Source organism: Pyrus communis, chromosome 14 (genome assembly GCF_963583255.1).
Source record: "Pyrus communis chromosome 14, drPyrComm1.1, whole genome shotgun sequence".
In the NCBI taxonomy this organism is placed as follows: Eukaryota; Viridiplantae; Streptophyta; class Magnoliopsida; order Rosales; family Rosaceae; genus Pyrus; species Pyrus communis.
The window spans coordinates 849,368-871,270 of NC_084816.1; the positions used below are offsets into that span (position 1 = coordinate 849,368).

At 35.6% G+C, this 21,903-nt stretch overlaps 3 protein-coding genes across 4 annotated transcripts; 1 reads left to right on the forward strand and 2 right to left on the reverse strand.

Annotated features, from left to right (window-relative positions):
- Nucleotides 1-448: 448 nt before the first annotated feature.
- Nucleotides 449-3,274, forward strand: LOC137715346 (protein PHOTOSYSTEM I ASSEMBLY 2, chloroplastic). 2 transcript variants are annotated; one of them, XM_068454638.1, is made up of 5 exons: nucleotides 449-618; nucleotides 1,467-1,561; nucleotides 1,997-2,174; nucleotides 2,658-2,750; nucleotides 2,987-3,274. In XM_068454638.1, the coding sequence occupies exons 1-5, from the start codon at nucleotides 543-545 to the stop codon at nucleotides 3,115-3,117; spliced, it is 573 nt and encodes a 190-aa protein (XP_068310739.1). In that variant the 5' UTR covers nucleotides 449-542; the 3' UTR covers nucleotides 3,118-3,274. The 2 variants fall into 2 exon arrangements, with proteins under 2 accessions (XP_068310739.1, XP_068310740.1); XM_068454639.1 differs by having other exon boundaries at nucleotides 455-618; nucleotides 2,012-2,174.
- Nucleotides 3,275-3,423: 149 nt separating this feature from the next.
- LOC137715345 (metal tolerance protein 4-like) lies at nucleotides 3,424-7,785 on the reverse strand. Its single transcript, XM_068454637.1, has 7 exons — nucleotides 7,487-7,785; nucleotides 6,990-7,159; nucleotides 6,521-6,719; nucleotides 5,684-5,862; nucleotides 5,436-5,586; nucleotides 4,094-4,224; nucleotides 3,424-3,906 (listed from the first exon to the last, which is right to left on the reverse strand). The coding sequence occupies exons 1-7, from the start codon at nucleotides 7,698-7,700 to the stop codon at nucleotides 3,727-3,729; spliced, it is 1,224 nt and encodes a 407-aa protein (XP_068310738.1). The 5' UTR covers nucleotides 7,701-7,785; the 3' UTR covers nucleotides 3,424-3,726.
- Nucleotides 7,786-16,019: 8,234 nt separating this feature from the next.
- Nucleotides 16,020-16,756, reverse strand: LOC137715018 (late embryogenesis abundant protein 2-like). The gene is made up of 2 exons (XM_068454219.1): nucleotides 16,703-16,756; nucleotides 16,020-16,406 (listed from the first exon to the last, which is right to left on the reverse strand). Exons 1-2 carry the CDS (start codon nucleotides 16,754-16,756, stop codon nucleotides 16,020-16,022), a joined length of 441 nt encoding a protein of 146 aa, XP_068310320.1.
- Between the last annotated feature and the right edge of the window lie 5,147 nt (nucleotides 16,757-21,903).

Below are 21,903 nucleotides of genomic sequence, written 5' to 3' on the forward strand. Positions count from 1 at the left end.
TCCAAATTTTCTATAATTAGAAAGAAAAATACATTTGTAAGGAGTGTAAAATGAGATTTTTGGAATGCTAATAACAATTCCAAATAAATTAACTGGAACAATGGTCAACTTTAGTTTAATTTGAGCTTTGGTCCTTGAACTAAAATTTCTTATGTATTGGTCCATGAACTTGTAATAATTGGGAGCAAAGTCATTTTGGTTAACTTCGTTAGAACTTCTATTCATTTTTTGCCCCCTTAACCCCTTAAAGTAACGAAAATGATCTTTGCTCCACATTATACCAAATTAAAGACCAGCATTCATGAATTTTTAGTTTAAAAACCAAATCTCCAATTAGACCAGATTTCAAGATTATTGCTTCAATTTTCTCATGCATTAATATCTAGGGGGGACAATAATATAAAGCCGGTAGGAGGGGGATATAGGGTCCCACCCAGTCGCGCTGTGTTAGTATGCAACCAGATGGAGAGAGAGAGGATGGATGATGGATATGGAGTGTCCCGCTAAGACCACATAGACAGACAAACATACAGAGAGAGAGGATGATGGCTTCTTCTTCTTCCTCTCATCTCTCAGCCATCCCCCTACGCCTCTCCAAATCCTCCCCTCCATCCCACTGTAAGTTCTCTCTCTCTCTCTCTCTCTCTCTCTCTCTCTCTAAAACTTGAGTACCCATTAACGGACTTGCTGAGAGTTGCTAATTTCTCGTAATTTCCATGCATATAGTAATTCCAAGTAACTTGCCTTATTCTGCCTTATCTCTTCCTTCGCAATTTGCAGAGTTCTTGCTTCCTTGTTTCTCGTTATATATGTGGATATTAACTGCCGTAACGGTCACTCACCTCATAGTTTTCTGCTAGTCAGCTTACTTTACCAAATTTAATCGTTGTCTACTTGGTTTTGCTTTGTCTCTAATGTTGTCGTGTCATTTTTGGGGTGTTTAAGTTTAATTACGGGAAGAATTAGAAAAAGGACATAATGTTCATCTAATTTTCATGAATGATGGGTTTACTGGTGGAAAGGTTCGAAATTGACCTAAGCAAATAGGGGTTTACTGGTGGCTGTTTCTATCGATTTTCCAAACGAAGAGAATTTTACATGGGATTTGTTTTCCTTTTCGGCATTAACGATTTGAGAACTTGAAATAATGTTAGAATTCAGTCAAGGCAACGTCATGAAATCTTAAGTCTTTACTTCCACTCAGACTGGTTCTGGGGATCCATTTTAACTCTAGAACCCGATATCTGGTGATAGCGTGTACCCTTTCATAAGAAAGGAAAGGATGAGATGATTTATGGTACTGAAATTGTGCTTTCAAGTTGTAGCCGGTGAACATTTTTCTTTTAACACTCATTCGGTAATGCAGCGCACGATTGATGTGAAAATTATGTTGATGTCTTTGAATCTTTTGTCACTAATTGTTGAAAAATGATACTAGCTTCATTTGTATGTCCAAAACTTGGCAGTCAATTCGAAGTCAGTTGGGTTTCGTGCAAGAGCGAATCTTGAGAATGGGAGCAGCAGTCCAGGGGACGCAGAAAACTCATCTAAACCATCAAAGGTAAGGATCTTTCATTAGATTTAAGTATCTAGTTTTTTTTATTAGTGATTACAATAAGTTTATTTGACTTTGAAGTTTGAAGGTATGCCTGATTCCAAGAAATTATGGCCATTGTTTATGGCTTCATGTCATTCGTATATAGTGTACTGATGCATTGATGATTCTCCCCTCTCAAAATGCGGCTAGAACTGAATTCATGCTCTTAATGGTTATACTTGCTTAAAGTTAACATCTTTAGTATTTTGTTGAAGGCAGTCTTTCCCATGATTTCCTCTGCTGCAAAAAGGCCTCAACTTTGCTTGATATATTCGTTTTCTGAGAATTCGACTTGTGTAGATTACTCTTACCAATTGGAACTTTTGAAACAAAATTATCTTTCTTATCAGATTAGCTATAAAGTATGGTAAAATTTGTTTGTAATTGATTTTTACAAAGGTTCGGTGGCCACAGGAACCTCAAGTTTCAATCTCTCGGCGATTGTGTCTCACATGTCTATGTTCAACCGCTGCTTTGATAAGCAATTATGCAACCACTTCTGCTCCAAAGGCACTTGCACTGGATGGAAACGACAGACCCAGTTGTCGGAATTGTGGGGGAAGTGGCGCTGTGCTTTGTAAGTATATCGTTTCTTTTCTGAAATCAGGATTTGAAATGATGTTGACATATTTACCTGCATAACGTTGACACTTTATATCTTGATTAGAGAAATGAAATTGGTAAAACCGACTTTAATGTTCAAATTGGCTTCCAAACTGTTCCAAATTTTGATTTTTCTTTGGTGGATTTCCTTCTTAAAAGAGCAATGGTTCTAATCGATGTCTAGTTTAAACCAAAGATACAAATTCCCTTCAACACGCCTTGAGTTGATGCTTTTGCTCGTAAAGGAGGAACAAATTTTCTTCTTCCTCTCATATATTAGCTGTTTTATGAAGAGTTTTAGATGTAGATATCATACTTGGAGCATAACGTGCGTGCTACTGAAAAAGAACTAGAAATGTATGTCACTTGAGTTTCATTTTCCCTTGAAATTTTAAGATTTTATGTTATTTATGGTATCCCCTTCGTCCACGAGAGTTTGATTTGCTTTTTTATATAGGTGATATGTGTGGTGGTACAGGAAAATGGAAAGCTCTCAACAGAAAACGGGCTAAAGACGTGTACGAGTTCACAGAATGTCCAAACTGTTACGGTATGTACTCGTCACTGATATTCATACTACTCTTTCACCATATAGTGGTTCCATGAGCTCCAAGATTGCTTCACGCTTACAGTTGTTTGTTTGAACATTTCGAACTGGCTAAGTGTTTCCTTGAAGGCGAAATTTCAATTTGGATTGTGTAAACAAAAGTACAGAGTTGTAAAACAAAGGAGCACTGTATGGTTAAGCATTCTCTTTGAAGAGTAATTTTTTGTTGTTGTAAACAGGACGGGGGAAACTTGTATGTCCGGTGTGTTTAGGGACTGGTGTACCGAACAACAAAGGTCTTCTCCGTAGGCCTGATGCCCGGCAGTTGCTCGATAAGATGTACAATGGCCGGCTTTTGCCAAATTCATAAGAGAGTTGTTCTGCATCACCGTGACCTCCATGCAAGAGAGTTGATTTCTGGCATTGTGACCGTTCAATTTTCACTATATACGCTTAACGGATGTGTATTTGATTACATCTCCATATATATAACAGATCCTGCAGTTACAGATCGTTTATTCTGCAGACATTTTCTTTTCTCTACACGCAGCGAAACAAATAAGAAGTTTACAGACATAAGAAACATCAACCGACGAACAAGAAACTCTTAAATCTGACTTGCGTTTGTTTGTTCGTATACAAAGCTTATATGGCAAAAAGGACTAAGGCAAAAGAAAGAAAAACAGAGCTACCACTCGATTTTCTTTCCTAGAAGACTAAACTGCTCGTGCAGGCCACAATAAGTTATCGAGCCATAATGTAAAGGGCGTGCGGTCTCCAGTTTATCCTCCGTTATTAAACTTATCTGGTCGAAAGAGGAAATCATTTCCGGCAAGAAAGTAAATAGATTACTGCAGATACAGCTTCATCTTCCAACAAATGAACTCAAACACTTAGGATTGACCTTTGCAGAAGACAGTTAAAAGGCTTCCCACAGCGCCATTTGCCTCCTTGGTATGGAAAACTGTGACATCGTGAATCAGGGCTGACTGTTCGGAAGCTTGACAAGTACAGAATGCTCCGGTTTGTGATCACATTCGAAGTCAAGGTGAACAAATGCTCGCTCAACTTCAGGAAGTTTCTCGAGCTTTATCTGGAGGGTCTCTCCAATGACATGCGCCTCTTTCAAGGGCAAATCCTCCGGGAGTTCAATGTCAACCTGTTTTAACAAATATATAAGTTCTTGTTAATAAAATTATATATAAAAGTTTTCAATCTATTTCTTGATATAGATTCATAGAATGCAGTCTGCAGATTATAAGGTTGAACTCAGCGATTTGTAAGGTCACTCGACAAGTTTTCTCTGATGAAATTATAACATCGAAATTGCCAGTAATATGACTAACCTCTACAAAATAAAGAACACCAAATGTGTAAGCACGAACTGTGTCAATACGCTTCACTTGAGGGTGCATTATGGTAAGGTACGTCAGTTTTTGTAGGAATTCCGGAGACGCTGATTGTCCCACGAGGGAAACTGCATGATTGAGATCCCATGTTAAGTACAAAACATTAGGGAGATACTAAAATGTCAAGGATAATGTCAACTCCTTTCAATAAGATGTGCAAAACTCGGCTGATACGATGCCAGAACTTCTTTTTCTTTTTTTCTTTTACTCTTTCGCCATCACGTCTGTGACAAACATTATGAAAAGTAGTAAATGCAACCATATATATCTCCTTAGATTGGCCCTAACAAATATATCAAAGCAAGCAAGAAAACTGGAGGAAAAGGTTCCAAACTGGTATCTGAGTTGAGATACAAGAATGACCACACAACTAGTAAATCACGCAAAGGTAGTGATGAGTCCATGTTATATCATATATTTTACCATAATCTTAGTATTAATTTATTGGTTATTTTGTTAGATTTTGATAATTTGTTATATATTTTAAATATAGGACATTCGACTTCCTTTGGAGCAAAAAGTAATCAAACAGATGAATTTTGGAGTGATTCCAATTGAAGGATGTTCGTGAGTCTGTTAAATTGTTCCTATCAAAGTTTCAGATTTTTCTACCAAGCGGTTTATTTATGGCGAATAAATAAAAGAGCAATGCGCAGTGCTGCCAAACTGACGTTTTGGGGCTTCTTTGGGCTTTTTGACGTCCAAAATGGTGTCTTTTGTGTTCAAGGCCTTCAGCAATTATGTTCGGGACATCTCAAGCTTTAATTCAAGTCATTTCGGGTCTGTTTTGGAGCCCTGGAAGTCCATAAACGTGGCTGATTTGTGGGTGGGCAGATTTTCCATATTTGATTAGGATTATGTTTCCTAATTTATTTGGTTACTAGTATTATTCTAAGACCCTTTCTAAATAGGGTTTTATTTTCTAGTGGTATAAATAAGGCTTTTTAGCGTTTTTAGAGAGAACGCACGCACTATTTTGGATTGACGATTCAAGTTTATTTCCAAGGTGTTTTCTATCCCTTTTCTATTTCAATAAAATTTGTTTTGTTATATGGTTGTTCGTAACTAATTTATGTTTGCTAGGGCGATGCCTTGAGCCTTAGCATGAATATGTAGTCTTTATTTAATTGCTTATGACATTATGCATGCATGCTTTGAATTATTAGTCATTGTGTTTAACCTCTTTGTGTGATTTTAACCTCTTTACACAAAGGTAGCATGACGGAAAACTAGATTTTTGTGAGACCAAAAGTCAGTGAAGAAAATCTAGAAAAAGCACCTGCATTTTCTAGAACAGTTCCGGACCAATTTGTAATCGTGTATACAGCAAGGATAATAGCACCAGCAGGATCAATCCACCACAAAAACTTATCAGCAAGAACAGCAGCCACTAATCCTACTACGTTTGTTACCACATCAAAATAGTGATCCTGGTAATTGCATTAAAAGAAGTCATATAACATGAAAAAATAGAACTGAGATCCCGTAAGAAAAAACAAAACTTGTTGAAAAGAAAGAAGGGAAAACCTTCGCGTAGGCACGGACAATCTTGTTCCCTGAGGTCCTGCAGTATAACCAGAGTGCAAGCTTTACCACGGTGGCAAATATCATGATAGCGGACAACCACACCAATTGCTCGGAGGACATCTTTTCAGTGGCGTTACCGGTAATTAGTTGTTCTAAAGCCTGGATGAATACCTGAAACCCTGTAATGAAGCAGAAGGGCATAAAATTTCAGCTGGTTTGAAGTTTTATGTATGCAGCATGGTCCGGTTTAATTAAAAAATTTCTGCAAGCCTAACTTCATACCTTTTTCTTACTGTTGTGACTCTAAAGTTCGTTCTTTCGTGTACTTACATCATGTACACTGGTATACTACCAAGAACTTTCCTAGGACTAAATAGTATTCATCTCACAATTACTATTTTTTTCCTGCAGAGTAAAGTGTCGTTGAGCACACAATAATTTTTCTTCACTTTACACTGACAAAAAAGATATATAAACCATAAACTTTGACTACTGATCCATTCGTCATAGAAAACCATCACTCACATATTATAAAAATTCAATGAATTAGTTGTTTAATTTGCTTAGATTTTAACTAACATCAATTGACACTTATCTTAAAATGTTGGTGAAAGAAGAACATCTGATCAAGTTCTGAAAATTTTGAGGTTCGAGTTAGATTCGATTATCAGATGTTTCTCATGATCTTCTCACATGTTCTTCAACAAACAAAATGGAAGCTAAAGGAAGATATAGGACAAATTCATCTGGCAAAGAAGCTGAGCAATATAAAGCAAGACAAGAGAGCGAGGAAAAACAACAGATGCGCTAAGGGAAAGAAAAGCTGTAATGACGCACCGAGGGTAGCCATGACAGCAGCAAAGATGATTATGCCAACAGGCTGCACCCTCAATTTTCCGATAGGATATTTATAGATATTGACGTTCTTCATTGCGAGGTGAGTGAACCAAAGTATTCCACCAGCCATGAGATCGAGCAAAGAATCTAGAGTCGATGCAGCAATGGCTATCGATCCACTCTTTACAGTAGCATAGATCTACACATTCCAAAATTATTATCTTAAATTAGTAAAATGCAAACATGAAATTGCAGACAAAACGTAGATCTGTCTCAACATATACGGCGTATGCTATCACCAAAAAAAAAAAAAAAGGAAAGATTTTTTAAGCATCCTGCATATTCTTTTCATCTCACATAACTTGTGTCATAATTCATTCATTTAAAATAATTTTTTGATATGACCTTGTAGCTCAAGTGATTAAAAGCATGTACTTCTGAACCCGAGGTCTTACGACAAATTAAGTACCTTAAGCCCCAAGAGAATAATATTGGCATAGTTGGAAATCTTCATTGCTCTTTCATGTTGTGCTTGTTCTTCGAGATCTTCATCATCGATGCGGTCGGCTGCCACCACAGCGTCAACCTCCTCAAAGGATTTAAGTGTTTCAAATTGGGCTGCATAGTACTCCTTCTCTCCTACAATTTACAGAACTTCCAGGATCAACAAATTGTTTGAAACAAACCAAATAAACTCACACACACAAAAACAATTCCAATTACAACAGTAGCTTCAAGATCAAATTGTACTACTCTGTTTGTTTGGTTGCTGAGAAAATGAAGGAAAATAAATCAAACATAATCATCTTAAAACCAAATACCAAACCTTCTCTTGGGTTCCTCACAGACTGAAAGAAACGACAAAAAAAGAAAACTTTTTCCCAAAGCATTAACATTTCCAAACGAATGACAAAATTTCTTTTCTACATTTTCTTAGTTGCCCAACACAATGAAAGAGGGAGAGACCTCGGCTCAAGGCGGAGGTACTAGAGAAGTCAATGCTGTCCGGAGACTCGTGGTCGACACCGGTACGGACTTTGTCAGGGAGCCTCGAAATGAAGTCGTTTCTGAGTAAGTCGTACGAGTTTCTTCGACTCAGTCGGCGACTGCGTCCACCGCTCCCCAACAGCGGTGTGAAGAGCGGCGTTTTCACACCGCTAGTTTCCGAGTTTTCCTCCATCCGGACCCACCCAAATGACCCGATTTTAATCGGACTCCGACTCAAACTCTCTCTGTTCTGTCTCTTTCTCCTCTTTTCACTCTGTGTCTCTGGTCAGAAGAGATCTTAAAAGAACAGAGAAGGTGAGCTAACTTTTAAACTGAATTTCCCACCAAGTATTTTAACCGATTATCTTCTTTTCCTTTTGTCTTCAAAGCAAAACTGTTTAGTTCACCAAGAAAAAGGGTCCCACAAGGACACGTATGCACGCAGACACAGATCTTGCATACGTGAGATTTTTTAACGTAATCGTCACACGATATGAAACATCACGTATTCTTATATAAATAATGAATTATGTATGTTAAAAGCTAAAAATTTCTCTTTGTATACGTTCTGTGGAAAATGATTAACAAAATGTGCTTCAATATGTTAATTTTATTAATTTTTGATCATGGGATTGAATAAATGAAAAAACACGACAAAAATTAACTAAATTAAATAAAAATTTGTTTTATTATGATCACAATGAATACACCTCATTATTCGACAAAAACAATAACATAAAATGAATTATTCATCTAAAATATTGAACGATGGCCATGCTGTAGCAGGCTTTATCTATAGGGTCTTAAAAGTCCCTATGGTCCCTTTCCCTAGCAAGGAAAGCTACATATACTCAAAATTATTTTTTCAAATTTCAATTTTAATCCTACTTGTATTGAAGCCATCCCACCAATTAAAAATAAAAAATAAAAAATCTCAAATACAATTTCACCTAACTGACATCTCACTCACCCTCCACCACTTTCATCGACGGCATCGTCGGTTCATGCTAGCCACTCCATTCCCTCCTCCTCCTTCTCTCTCGTTCTGCTGAACCATTAATAGCTTGTAGAATTTGCATTTTCAAACGTCGAAATTAAGGATGTCTACTTGATGGCTGGGGCAAAGGAAAACAATTAGAGAAATGATTCTTGTATAGAAGCATATGTTTGGGTACATAAAATATTCAAGACTACTTGTAACAATTGAACTATTGAGATCAATGAAATTCGTTAATAGCGGTGCATGTTTGGCTACTGACAAGGGAATAGGGTGGTGCATTGATGGATGTTGGGGGTGTTTTTAGGAAAATTAATTAAAAGAGTTTGAAAACTTTGAATTTTAACCAAAATGACAAAAATGTGTTGTAAGTGAATTGTACCATGAGTAATTTTTTAGAGTAAAAATGTCTTTAACATTAAAAATGAACAGTCCCAAGAATGTTTCGTTAAGACTGTTTTTTTGTAATCAAATTTAAACGAAGGTAAAAGAGAAAGTCTAACGAAAATTTTAAAAAGTGGCGTGTATTTATAACATTGTGTGGTGTCAATAAAATAACCATTACATAAATTACAAGGCCAACTAATGCTACGTATAAATTAAAGATAGAGAAAGGCCTTATGCACATGCAGTGTGTTGTAATGGTATAGTCACTTGTAATGTTTGTTGTAATATTACAAACACACCACCCTAGAATACTAAATCAACCTAAGAACGACTACACCGTCATCATGACATTATAAATTAAACTGAAACATATAAAGATAAATGTATACATGTTATTGTATTATTAACACATGTAACTATAACAACGTACTCGTGCTATGAAAGTCCTAGTAGTGACTATTCTTCTAGAATATCACTTTGCGTTAGTTGGATTATATGCTTGTTCTTTTGTTATTGTTTGAAGCCTAGATATGACCTGAACTATTAGCAACTCTTAAGGCATTTTACTATTTAGGCCCCAAATGTCAAAACATGTGGAGTACCTACTTTACAATTTCGAACAAATATAAGCTTTTGGATGTCTTTTTCGACGAGAATCCGACATATATACAATAATTTACTATACATGTTATGAGATGAAGAAACACCTTATTTTATTGTGTTTAACGTTTAAAATGTTTATTTCGGCCCCTCCACTCATAAACAATTAAAGTCTGAGTTGGATTTTAACATTTTTTTATCTATATGGTACATATGCTATACCCGTACAACGTTCAATATCGAGCTGGTAATTAAGATGAACATAACCCGTTAATACGACTCAATTTACCCACAAAATTTAATTAACGGTTAAAACTTAATAGGTTGAGTTAATAATGAGTCACCGGTTAGCAATTCATTAGTAGGGATGGCAATGGTTCAGTTTGGAGATAGAAATGCTATATTCATCTCCATAATCACGAAAATTAACCATATCCATAACTACAAATTAACCATCGAAGATTATCCATAACCATATCTACCGGGTAACGAATTTTCAATCGGTTATCGATTATATCCATCTTCGTCAAAAAAAAAAAAAAATTATATTCATCCAATTGACGCATTATAAATTTTAGTAGTTACTAATTCCATCATTAAATAGCAACATCTAATTACAAAAAATATAACAATATATTTGAAGTTGTTCATGATAACATGCACCAATTTCTTGACAGTAAGACTTTTGAAAAGAGATGAATCAAATAAACTTGTAACATTTGATAATTGATATATAAAATGATTCAATGAATTAATTTGGTTGAGTATAACAATAAGAGTATTGAATTGATGAGGTTGTTGGTATGCCCCATGCGTAATGTTTGATGCATAATAAAGATAGTATGGGTTTGATGCATGCGTGATGAACTAGTATAAGGAGGGTTCGATAAATTGAATAAAATTATATATATATAATATTCGGGTCGGATTCGGGGACGGATACGGATTGGAGACCCCTATAACCATATCCAAAACCATAACCGAATAAAGTTCACGGTTTTTCCCCATATCCAAACCATACCTGAATTTTCATATCCAAATCTAATCCATTCGGACAGTTATCCACGGTTATATGGTTTAACGGTTAGAATTGTCATTTTTATCCATTAGTTAACATATGATATTGGGTGAATTCACAAAAACCCATAATCACCCATTAAAGAATTCAAAGGCAACATCTTTATATTAAAAAAAAAAGGTTTTTATTGCAAATGGTCTCTGAAATTGATCCTAATTATGAAAATTGTCCTTAAAGTTGAAAATTAATCAATGTGATTCCTGAAAATAAATGAAAATTAATCAATGTGATTCCTGAAAATAAATGTCGCAAATCAATATGGTCATTTCGTCACAATTATGTTAAAAAATCTGTTAAATACTGATGTGACACATAATGGGCTCCATAAATCATTTTTTCTCACAAATGGCCCTTGAAATTGACCCGTGACATATAAATGGTCCTTGAAATTGACCCATGACATCAAAATGGTCATTAAAATTGACCCGCGACATTAAATAGGCTTAATAATTTAATAGTTAATAAAAAAATTGTCAACCCAAAACCCAATCTTGCAATCATCTATGATCCCAATCCTCATTTCTATACCTCATTCGTTCTCTATTCTCTAAAAAAAATCTCAATACATCCATCTTTACACAGTTCAACACCTTTCACCGAATTGAACCTGGATCGAGATCACATTTGGTGATGGCTTGGCCCATTGGCAATGACTTCTGAGATATCACCGTTAACATTTAGGCCATCAACATCCTCACAATCTTAATCTTGGAGAGCTTGTTAAACACTTCCCTGGTGGTCTGGTGATGCAAAGAACGAAGAGGTAAACCTTGAGATAATGAGGTTATAATTGAGGTGCGTCCATTTTTGGTTGAAAACCATTTCCACACGCCCTCTTAGGCATTGGTTAAGCCTTGTACATTTGAGAATTTATAGAATGGAACTCTTTTCGGAGTAATGCCCTACTATAAAAAAAATAAAATAAAATTTCATTGTGCAAAAAGGTATTTAGACAACTTTTTTAATTAACTATTAAATCCATATCAGCACATAACAAATTATTTTACAAAATTGTGGCTAAATGATCATATTGATTTGCGACATCTATTTTTAAGGATTACATTGATTGATTTACAACTTCAGGGACAATATTGATGGTGTGAGTCAATTTCAGGAATCATCTTAATGGTGTGGGTCAATTTCAAGGACCATTTATAATAAAAACCCGAAAATCTTGTGGACCTATTTATGATAAAAACCTATAAATCTTGTAAGGCCTATTTATGTGCCACATCAGCATTTAACAGAATTTTTAATAGAAAATTGACGAAAGGACGACATTAATTTGCGACACCTATTTTCGAGAACTATATTGATTGATTTTTAATTTCATGAGTTATTTTGATAATGAGGATCAATTTCAGAAACTGTTTACGATAAAAATCCTAAAAAGATTTAATATTGAATTATAACCCGATTACATAGCCAACATGCTCCTTTTCGTCGATCCAAAATGCACCAAACGAACCAGAATCGAAACCCTCATTCACAATTATCATAAAAACATAAAAAATTGCTCTGATTTTGGGAAAACTTGGTACTAATCCAGTTCTAGTGTGAGAACGGAAAAAAAAAAAAAAAAACGATCAGAATTAGATTTAGGAAATGAAAAATCGGGAACTTGAAACTCCATTGAAGCAGCGAGATCAGAAGAGTCGGTTCGCAAAAACCGGAGGTCGACTCGGGCGAGGATGCGAAGACCTTCATGGCGGAGGGTTTGGAGTCGGGCTGGAAAGCAAGAGGTTTCAGCAAGTTGGGGAGGAAGTGCGCGGCGCGGATTGCCGTCAGCGGGTCGTGGCCAACAACAGCGTCATTTTGGGGGAGGTTAAAAGGGTGAGGAGATTGGAGGTGGTGGAGTGTAGCAAGTGGGTTATGGCGTGTTTGGGTTGCTACTGCTTTGGTCTGTTGTGGTTTTGTTGGTGACGCCATGAACGAGAGAGACGGGAGCTTGTGTTAACGAGTGAAACCTGTTAACCCCATCGAATCAGCTGAACCCAACTATTTGTCAGCTAGTTCAACAGACACACATGTTCTCACATTTGGATATAAAGTGAAGAAATTTCGTAGTGCTAGTATTTAATTTAGTATTTAGATGTTTGCATGCAAACATAATATCATAAAAGATTTATTAGCGAGTTTTAACGAAACGTTTTGGTATTGTTTATTTTTAACGAAAATAATATTTTATTCTATAAAATCATTCATGATGCTATTTATTTACAATATTTTTATGTCATTTTGATTAAAATTTAAAGTTTTAAAATTCTTTTTATTAATTTTCTTTATTTATTACGAGCGATCAAACGGGACTGCGACTAAGAATAGATGTTTCATCTACTCCCGGGCTCTGTACGGCACCTTGTGATCAGATCGATGCATAAATGGCTTTCTTTTAATGCGAGAGAGCCATCTAATTCTAATATTATATACGTGGTTTGAGACCTAGGGTGGGTTTCATCCTTTGCCTGGACCACCAAACAAAGAGAATACGACTTCCGCATGCATGATTAAGTACAACTACTTAAGAGGTGGACCAATTTGTCGTCATTGTAGAGTATTGAGCCACTAACACAATACTATATGTAAAATATATCTAAACAACTATTTATTTTGTATTGATAATCTAAGGATGCTACGACAAATAGTAAATTCGTTCTATGCAAACTCGCATATGGTACATTTACCTATTCTCTCTCATCTAATTTCACATGCTGCCATGCATGTAGTATATTTAAGGGAGTTTTAACGAAAAGTCCACGGTACTGTTCATTTTAACGAAAAATCATATTTTTATATTAAAAAATCAATCTTCATACTATTCACTTACCTTTTATTTTGTCCTTATTATTAAAACTCAAAATTTTCAAGTTCTTTTTATTAGTTTTCCTTATATTTAAATATCATTTTAGAAAAGAAATGTCCAAAGGCACACTAGCAGTCAAGACAGTAGTGATGCGCGTGTCTTGTCTTTGTGTCATCTAGCATCGGCACCGTTTGGTTTTCATGCCCAGTTCACTGAGAAATCAATCAATTAAGAGTTCCACAGGTAGCCGACTATGCAATAGTAGTTTTTTTAACTATCTGGAACCAATCTGCTGGCTCAAAACGATGTTGTTTTGACAAGGTCATTAAAAAAATGTTAAAAAACACTCTTCTTCTTTGCTAAGTACTCAGCCATGGACTCCACAACCAACTGCCCTGGTATGATTCCATGCGGCTTATAAAGAGTAAGTATTTGATGTATTGTTTGTATTTATATGATTTATTTAGAAAGAAGAAATATCAAAGTGAGCACTACATACATGTATGCACTGGCCCTTAAAAATTATGTGTCTCTCATTTTCCAATGATACATTTTTGAAATTTTCATGCTCCATTGCTAATACAGTTATCTGCATTATACAATTTTATTACAGAGAACTAAGTTAAAAATAATATTTTTAACTTCACCTCTATTAGGTAAGTGGGTAATTCTACGTAGACCAATTTTTTAAAACTAAATTAGTAACACAAATTATGTGTCACCAATAATAAATAAATACGTTAATTTCTTTTATCAGCCAAAAAATATAATAAAAATTCCAACACTAGAAAACTTCGACCATCCCATCTCTCCAAACCTGAACCATCCCCAATTTCTATCTATTCACAACCCTCCACAACCACCTCCCCAACCACGCACAATAAAAACCCCAAAGATGTCAGTCGTCACTATCTCTCTCCCAACCTTTTTGATTCAAGACAAACCAAATGATTGGGGGAATTAACCTGGAATCACTCAACCAGGGCCAACAGAACTCACTCGTGTTACTAATCATGGTTTGTTCACACGACCAAGCCAAATGCTTGATTTTAGAAGGAGGAAACACTTACTTCAAATGCACAAGACAAATATATTTTAATTCATTCCAGTCTTCCAAATGATTGTATTACATCATAATTTAAAGGAAGCATAAATCAATGAATTACAACTTCCTAAAAGACTCTCACCATATTCTAAATAGACTTAACAAATTTCTAAGTAATTAAAAGTGCACTGCCATTATTATTCCAATCCCAATGCATGTGAGCAATTTCCAAGGTTGTATGCTTGCTACCGCATCATTCTCCCTTTCTTGAAAAAATTTGTCCTCAAATTTCATTTGGTCTTCCTCGATCTTTCGGATGCCCATCAAATGTTTCCCATAGTAGATATTTTAGTAAGATAATCACAATTCATACAACATTGCAAAGAGCACAAAATTCATAATATATTTTCTGTTTCCATCATGTATAGACAGATCCCCTTGTGATGCATATAGGCTTCCAAACTTATTGCTTCTAGGAGACAGTAAATACTCATGAACAAGAAAAGAAAACTCCAATAATGAGCAAAAGGAAGTTCCTTATCCAAGAATTTTCTCTTAACCAATGCACGATCAATGAATTTATCCCAAATATAATCATGAAAGCAGAATGCAAGAAATTTTACATTCTTTATAAGTTGTCCATGGGACTCTTCAACCACATATTCATTGCCTTCGTAATGATCATAAACTGGAGCAGAATTTTATTCGGCAAAGTTATCAACTACATCATTGCTTTCTATATGCTCCCCTTTTGTGCCAAACTCCATGTTGGAACATAAAATGCATGTGAACAATTTCCAATGTTGTATGCTTGCTACCACATCACTTTTCCTTTCTAGGCCACACAACAGCTCATTTTTCCACGCAGTATTAATATGTCCAAATTCTGCCAAAACTATCAACCAGTCGAATCTAATTGGTCCAACCAGTAAGGGTATGATATATGTATAGAAACACAATTTTGATATTATAATGAATTATTCAAAAAAATATTTTCATGAACTCTGTTGGGTCTTTTTAATGTGGGTGGGAGATATGGTTCTAGTTTCCGAACTGTTGTGGGGGGAAGAGATGGCCAGAGTTGTCTATTACTAGACTATTTATGTTTCCTTTTTTTTTTTTTTCACTGGGTGTACAAGATATTTGTTAGGCACATTCAAATTTTCAAGATAAAAAAGATAATTAAGTATAAAAAAAGAATAAATGAATCAAAATAAAATTCCCAGTTAGTAATCATCTTAACTTTTAAGCTAGAAACAAATCTATTATGCTTTCGTTTAGGATGAATAAGACTTGTATATTTTAAAAACAGATGAAAGTAACGAATCAGAATAAAATGAAAAAGCTACATAGTGGAGTAAATTAACAGAAATTATTCGGCAGATTGCATTTCATATGTTACTGAAAATTACAATCTGATTCCTACAACACTATAAAACCAAGTGCAACAACAACCCCATCCCCATCTCACATAGAGAGGGAAGCACAGGACTTCAAATACTTGCCCTGACAGCGACATAACAAACACACTAAAACACACACACACACACACACACAACATACTGAAGAAACAGACAGTAAACCAACATAAGACAATGTCAACTAGTCCCTCTCCTTCCTAGAGTAAACAACGTCGTCTTCCTCATCGTCCTTTGCCATGCCAAACGTATTCTTGACAGCATCAGCAGTAGTCTGTGCCATGTTTTTCACTTTCTCTCCGGTCTGCTGGACGAACCCCTCCGACTTCTCCTTGCCAGCGTCCGAGGTGTCTTTGGCCTTTTGACCTACCTCCGAGGCCTTCTCCTCGGTCGCCTCCTTGCTCTGCCGTGCCTTTGCCTTCGTAACTTTTCCCTTCTCTTGGCCCTTGTCTCTAGTTGTTTGAGTTGCACCCTTTGCTCTCTCCTGGGCTGCCTGGGCTGTCTCGTGGGTCTTGTCCTTTACTTCTTGGGCCTTCTGCCCAATTGTGTCCATCATCTGATTTGTCTTTTCCTGGATGAAAAAAAAGAACGGGAAGTGCATCAACATTATTCAAAATGTAATGATAACATGTCAATCTGTTTAGACGACAATGATATAAATTAGATTGAAATGACATATCCAACAATTTTACAACATAAACAACATAACCTAAAATGTGACAGTTTAACATTCCTACTCTTCCTAATTTAGTTTCTGCCACTGCCTACAAAACTTCAAATACTCAAATTCGATGTGCTAAAAGCTAAACCGAGAGTAATGTCAATATATGTCATCAAATGTAGCTAAACTCTCATGTCAATGTATACCTGAGCTTGGCCCTTGGCTTCACCAGCTCGGTAGGTCTGTCTGTGGGACGCCATTTTTTGCTTTCGACACTGAGCGATACGTAAATTCTTTGAGTTATAACTGTAAGATTGCTGTTCTTTCGAAGTTTGTGATGCTGACTGCTGAGAAAGATTAATGCATGCTATAAACCTTTTCAAGTTTGCAACGTGATTGACATGTGTCTTACATGCAGACAGTCGGCAAAACGTGCCTTGCTCTAAGGCAACCATTGACAGCGCTGTAATACTAATATCGATGACTCATAACTTAGCGCCTACACCATGTTGACACGTGCTGATTCCCATTCACACATATACGATTGTTTACTCTTAAGTTATATATTGGCTGCACTCAATCCATTGGAGCAGAATATTGTGTACAATCAAAACATGTACAGTACAGTAGTATTGTATCCTTGTAATTATATAGAATAGTGTTATTTACACATTTATTTTTATCTCTTAAATATTTGTTTTAAGTTCCAACCATCGTATCGTGTAAATTAAAGAAAATTAATGAACAAAAATTAACAAGAATGTGAGATGTAAAATGAGATGTATGAATAACACTATTCATTATATATTCCCATATTTGAACTATTGCTCTCAAATTACACAGTTGGTCTTCCCATTCCCATTTCTTAAGTTTTAGGCAATTTGCCTTGGTCACATTTTTTGTAAAACTCACCATGATCATGTGGTTGATTAGCTTCTTTTAAATACGATTAAATGGGTGGACTACTATACATTAGAAATCAACCACTTTAATTTTTAGTAAGGGCACTTCTCCAACAACCATGCAGCTATAATATACAGCTTCGTTGCAATTTTTTTACTTTTTCGTCAACTAATTTGGTTTCTTATTGGAATTGTTAGTAATAATTTCTGCAACGAGAACAATGTCTTTCTTTTGGTATAAGCCACAGTAGATTAGTTATAAAGCAAACACCATGTGTAGAAGAAACCTGTTGCTTCTTTTTCTAATCTAAAAGCATATTTGTACGTTACAAATCATGATCAAAGTGATATGCATGTATTGTCAGGGCCACATCAGCCTCCGCAATTCAACAAATTTGGGTTCATATTTATCTCATGTTTGATGACGTTTTGGTTTTCTACTTTTAGTTGTTTAATAAAGTAGCGAAGCCACCAACTCATGAACTTCCAAAACCCTAGCCCTCATTATCTTTATAGACACATATAATAGTGGCATTTATAAGATTAAAACAGAAACCAATTCTAATTATTTTCAAGAAAAATTAATGTGATATAGTCACACTATAACATGGTATTACTAATTTAGATGTTACAATATGAAATGACTATATAATTGATATTTCAAGTTTGTAATGTAACATTAATAAATAAATACATGCATTTTATAAAAAGTGAGATTAGTAATACTAAGTAACGGTGTAAATGTCACTGAACAATCTATGCGAAAAAAAGGGGAAAGAGGAAAGAAGCAAGGCCCTTTGAAACTTGAAAGTCCTGTGCAGCCAAGTCGATGCCACTGGCTAATTTTATTATATAATTACGTATAATTAAGCATGTGTGGTCAACTAACAACCTCTCAGCTGATTGGCCTAAAAAAGGTCAAGAATTAGGAGGCGGCTTCATGGCTGCTGCTTTCTTGCTTTTTCTCCTCTTATATATAGCATATAATTGAGCAAATTGTATTCATTGCAAGCCTTCTCTCAAACTTTTCTGCAACTACTTGACTTGGAAAGGAAATTAAAAGGAAAACAATGGATGTTGAGATCACTTCCTTGGCGTTGGTAAATAATACATTGATGAAGGTTGCTATATTTGTGGTAGTTCAAGCTTTGGTTTATCTGATCCTTTCAAGTTCGTCCAGCCTCTTCTCCAGGAACAAATTGAGGTCACTCAACAGCTTTCGGCCCATTCGTTCTGCTAGCATTAACCGGATTCTTGCTGTCATCTCCGACTTGCCAACCGGCAGTACTGCTGCTGATCAGCCATCACCACGTACATGATCCCAGCAGGAAAAATTCTTCTATTTATAGATGATTCATGTCCTATATATCATTAATTCTTTTAGAAGCATATATATATATATATATATATATATATATGTTGTACAATATCTTGATGACAATATTCAGTTCATTCTTTAATGTTACACATAAACTGCTGTAATAGTCCACATGTAACTCTGTAATATATGGTCTTCTTTTGTTGTGTAATTTCTTTTGAAGTATTGTTATATATATGTTCCTGTGATCTGGGGGACCTAATTCGTAAGTCCGAAAAATCAACTAGGGTTTTCGATAGAGAAGTTCAAATTCTTGTACCCTGCGTTAATTCTCTAAAACACATATCCATATATGTGAGCGTATATAAACACCGTATCTTAAAGGAATTCCTGCCAAGATTATGAATCCTGCGATATGTGCTTCAACATGAGCTTCGGGTAACCAAATATGGACTGATACCACATATAGGAGACCCTGAAAAGAACAAATTATTGATGAATGCTTGAAAAGAGGGCAAAGAGTGAGCAGTGATTTCAAAGCCAAAATCTTGGTTGCGATCTAATTTGACTTAATAGATTAATTAAAGTAGCTCTCTTCATTCCATTTTGTTTATCCATCAGGACACAAATGAAATGACAGCTGACTAAAGTTTTCCCATCAATTCCGGTTACTTTAAAAGTGCATCAAAACCCTATCATCTTTTTCAGAAGCAAAAGAAATGGTAATAGAAGGAGAAAGAATCATACTTCATTCTAATTAAGCTTCTAGACCACTTTAAAATTTGAGATATGCACCGTATCATAGGCAAAGATTGAAATACAAGCCCAAAGGCCATAAAAGAGTATAAGTTTGTGGTGTTTAGGCAATTGGTGGCTCCCTTGCTTAATGCTTTGGTCACCGTAAAATCTCACTTGCTTAGAACAACACCAAAACACTATAACAACTCACGATTTGAGTCATTTTTTTTTATACTTATATTAATGGGGTGAAGGAACAAATTGATTGCGAACTCGCTATTTTTGAGATACTAAATATGAATATTACTAAACTGTGATCATATAGTTCCAAATGACAATTATTTAAGCTAGTTGAGATGCCATTCATATATATATATATATATATATATATATATATATTACATAGTTCATCAGAATTGGAATGACGAAAAAGTGCAAGACTGGCATAATTAAAAAAGGCCATTTGGGCAATTTATTCCTAGAGATGCTAGAGATGGAGATGAAATCATGAAATAACCAGAACCCTCTGAAAACCACAAGCAAATTAACCACCATATGCAATAAGTTCGACACTAAATAGAAAAAGGAAGATTAGAACTTTTGTCATCGATGCGGGGACAAATGTTTTGCCATTGAAATTAGAAAGGCAATTTCAATTAGTTTGAATTCATGAAAACATCATTCATTCATATATTAAGAAACACTGACTTCGATACATCCCAACCATTCACAAACCCCATTCTTCTTCGCACACCACTTATAATGTGGTTTTTCATTTTAGTCTCAGATAAAAACACCACAAAGGGTTGACGTCTTCTAATGAGCCCATGTAAGGCTCGAACTACCGTGTCTGACTCTAGACCACGACAGTTCCAGATCAAGTGTATCATGGTTGACTTGCGGTTGTTTTGGGCCATCTGCCACGGCCACCATCATTATGTGCTAATCTCTGTCTCCTTGTTGTCTCATTTTCCACAATATCCTCAAGGTGAGGCCATATATTTTCTACCTGTACCGATACCTCTAGCAGATTTTCCTCCCCAATTACACCAATGTCACTAACCTGAGCAACTGTCGACCCCCGAGGCTCAGCATCATGGGTTCTACTATCTCCCCTCACCACTCTCCCCCTTGTGTCAATTGTCTCCTTATCTTTTTAAGTGGCCTTTGGGCTCTGCTGCCACTTCCTTCGTTTGCGCTTCTCTTCAATCCCATCCTATTGAACAAGTCCACTCCTTCCACCTGTTCCCTTGGAATACTGGTTGTTTGCTGCGTCCCTGTCAGATATGGGCTTACCATCGGATCCGTATGAACTTGCTGCCTCCCACCATTTGTCCTCTCCGAGGGCTAGGCCAGAAGGCTCGTGAGCCTCACGGAATCTGAAAGGGCCAAGGGGCTGTCCCCTTCCAACCAGCCAGCCCTGGGCTGGGCATAATTTTGCTTAAAACTGTCGGATATAACCTACAAGAATAATTTTGTTTATCGCAATAGTGTTAATTATAACTGACATGAATAATTTTGATTAATTGCAATCGTGTCGGTTATAACCAACACGAATAATATGAAAAATTTGAATACAACGCCTAGCTGAGTCAGTTAGCCGTTGTATTCAATTTTTTTTTTTAAAGCTTTTTTTTCTATAACTTCCTATAACTTCTATTTTACAAAATTTGTTTCATATTTTTTTTAAATTCTATTTTTTTTTTCCTATAACTTCTATTTTACAAAATTTGGTTCATATTTTTTTTAAAATTCAATTTTTTTTCCTATAACTTTTATTTTACAAAATTTGGTTCAAATCTAACGGCTGGCTGACATCACTTAGTCATTGGATTTGAATTGAAGTTGTAGTTTTAAATAATAAATTATGTTTGGCCCTTTGGCCCTCGGTTGGAGATGGAGGTAAATATGACTATGTACTGTTCATTAAAATATTAATATCTTGGAGGACCAGAAGACTAAAACAAGCCCTCTAACCAGCTCTCGGTTAGAGATGATCTTAGTGATTGCTACTACGATCCATCTTCCACCCAAAACAACTAAATTATAACATAAAAGAGCAAACACAGCAAGCACATCGGTCGGCCGGTGGCGGCTCTTGTTACAAGAACGTGGCATGAAAATGGTCCAATTTCAATTATATTAAGCTAAAAATATCTTCTTGTGACACTTCTTAAACGTTGATTTAAATGATGTATGTTATTGATGAGAAAATTGACTTTGTATGAGTTTATAAGTAAGTTGAATCACTTTTTATATTGCCAATTAATTTTATGTTGGAACTTTAATTTTCTTCATGGTATCAAAGTAGATTGTTCTATGTGGGAAACTTAACTACCACATATGATCTACAACATCTCATTTGTATTGTTCACGTGTTAAGATTAAAAATTCGCTATACGTGAGAGAAATTGTTAATAATGAATCATAGATTGATAAGAAAAGAAAC

What these genes read in the sequence shown, in the direction of transcription:
- LOC137715346 (XM_068454638.1), top strand. Translation starts at nt 543, where the DNA reads ATGATGGCTTCTTCTTCTTCCTCTCATCTCTCAGCCATCCCCCTACGC. An exon ending in GGGAAGTGGCGCTGTGCTTT is followed by an intron (nt 2,175 to 2,657) that starts GTAAGTATATCG and finishes TTTTTTATATAG; the next exon opens with GTGATATGTGTGGTGGTACA. An exon ending in AGAATGTCCAAACTGTTACG is followed by an intron (nt 2,751 to 2,986) that starts GTATGTACTCGT and finishes TGTTGTAAACAG; the next exon opens with GACGGGGGAAACTTGTATGT.
- LOC137715345 (XM_068454637.1), bottom strand. Translation starts at nt 7,700, where the DNA reads ATGGAGGAAAACTCGGAAACTAGCGGTGTGAAAACGCCGCTCTTCACA. An exon ending in TACCTCCGCCTTGAGCCGAG is followed by an intron (nt 7,160 to 7,486) that starts GTCTCTCCCTCT and finishes TGTAAATTGTAG; the next exon opens with GAGAGAAGGAGTACTATGCA. An exon ending in GTGTTCTTTATTTTGTAGAG is followed by an intron (nt 3,907 to 4,093) that starts GTTAGTCATATT and finishes TTGTTAAAACAG; the next exon opens with GTTGACATTGAACTCCCGGA.
- LOC137715018 (XM_068454219.1), bottom strand. Translation starts at nt 16,756, where the DNA reads ATGGCGTCCCACAGACAGACCTACCGAGCTGGTGAAGCCAAGGGCCAA. An exon ending in AAGCCAAGGGCCAAGCTCAG is followed by an intron (nt 16,407 to 16,702) that starts GTATACATTGAC and finishes TTTTTCATCCAG; the next exon opens with GAAAAGACAAATCAGATGAT.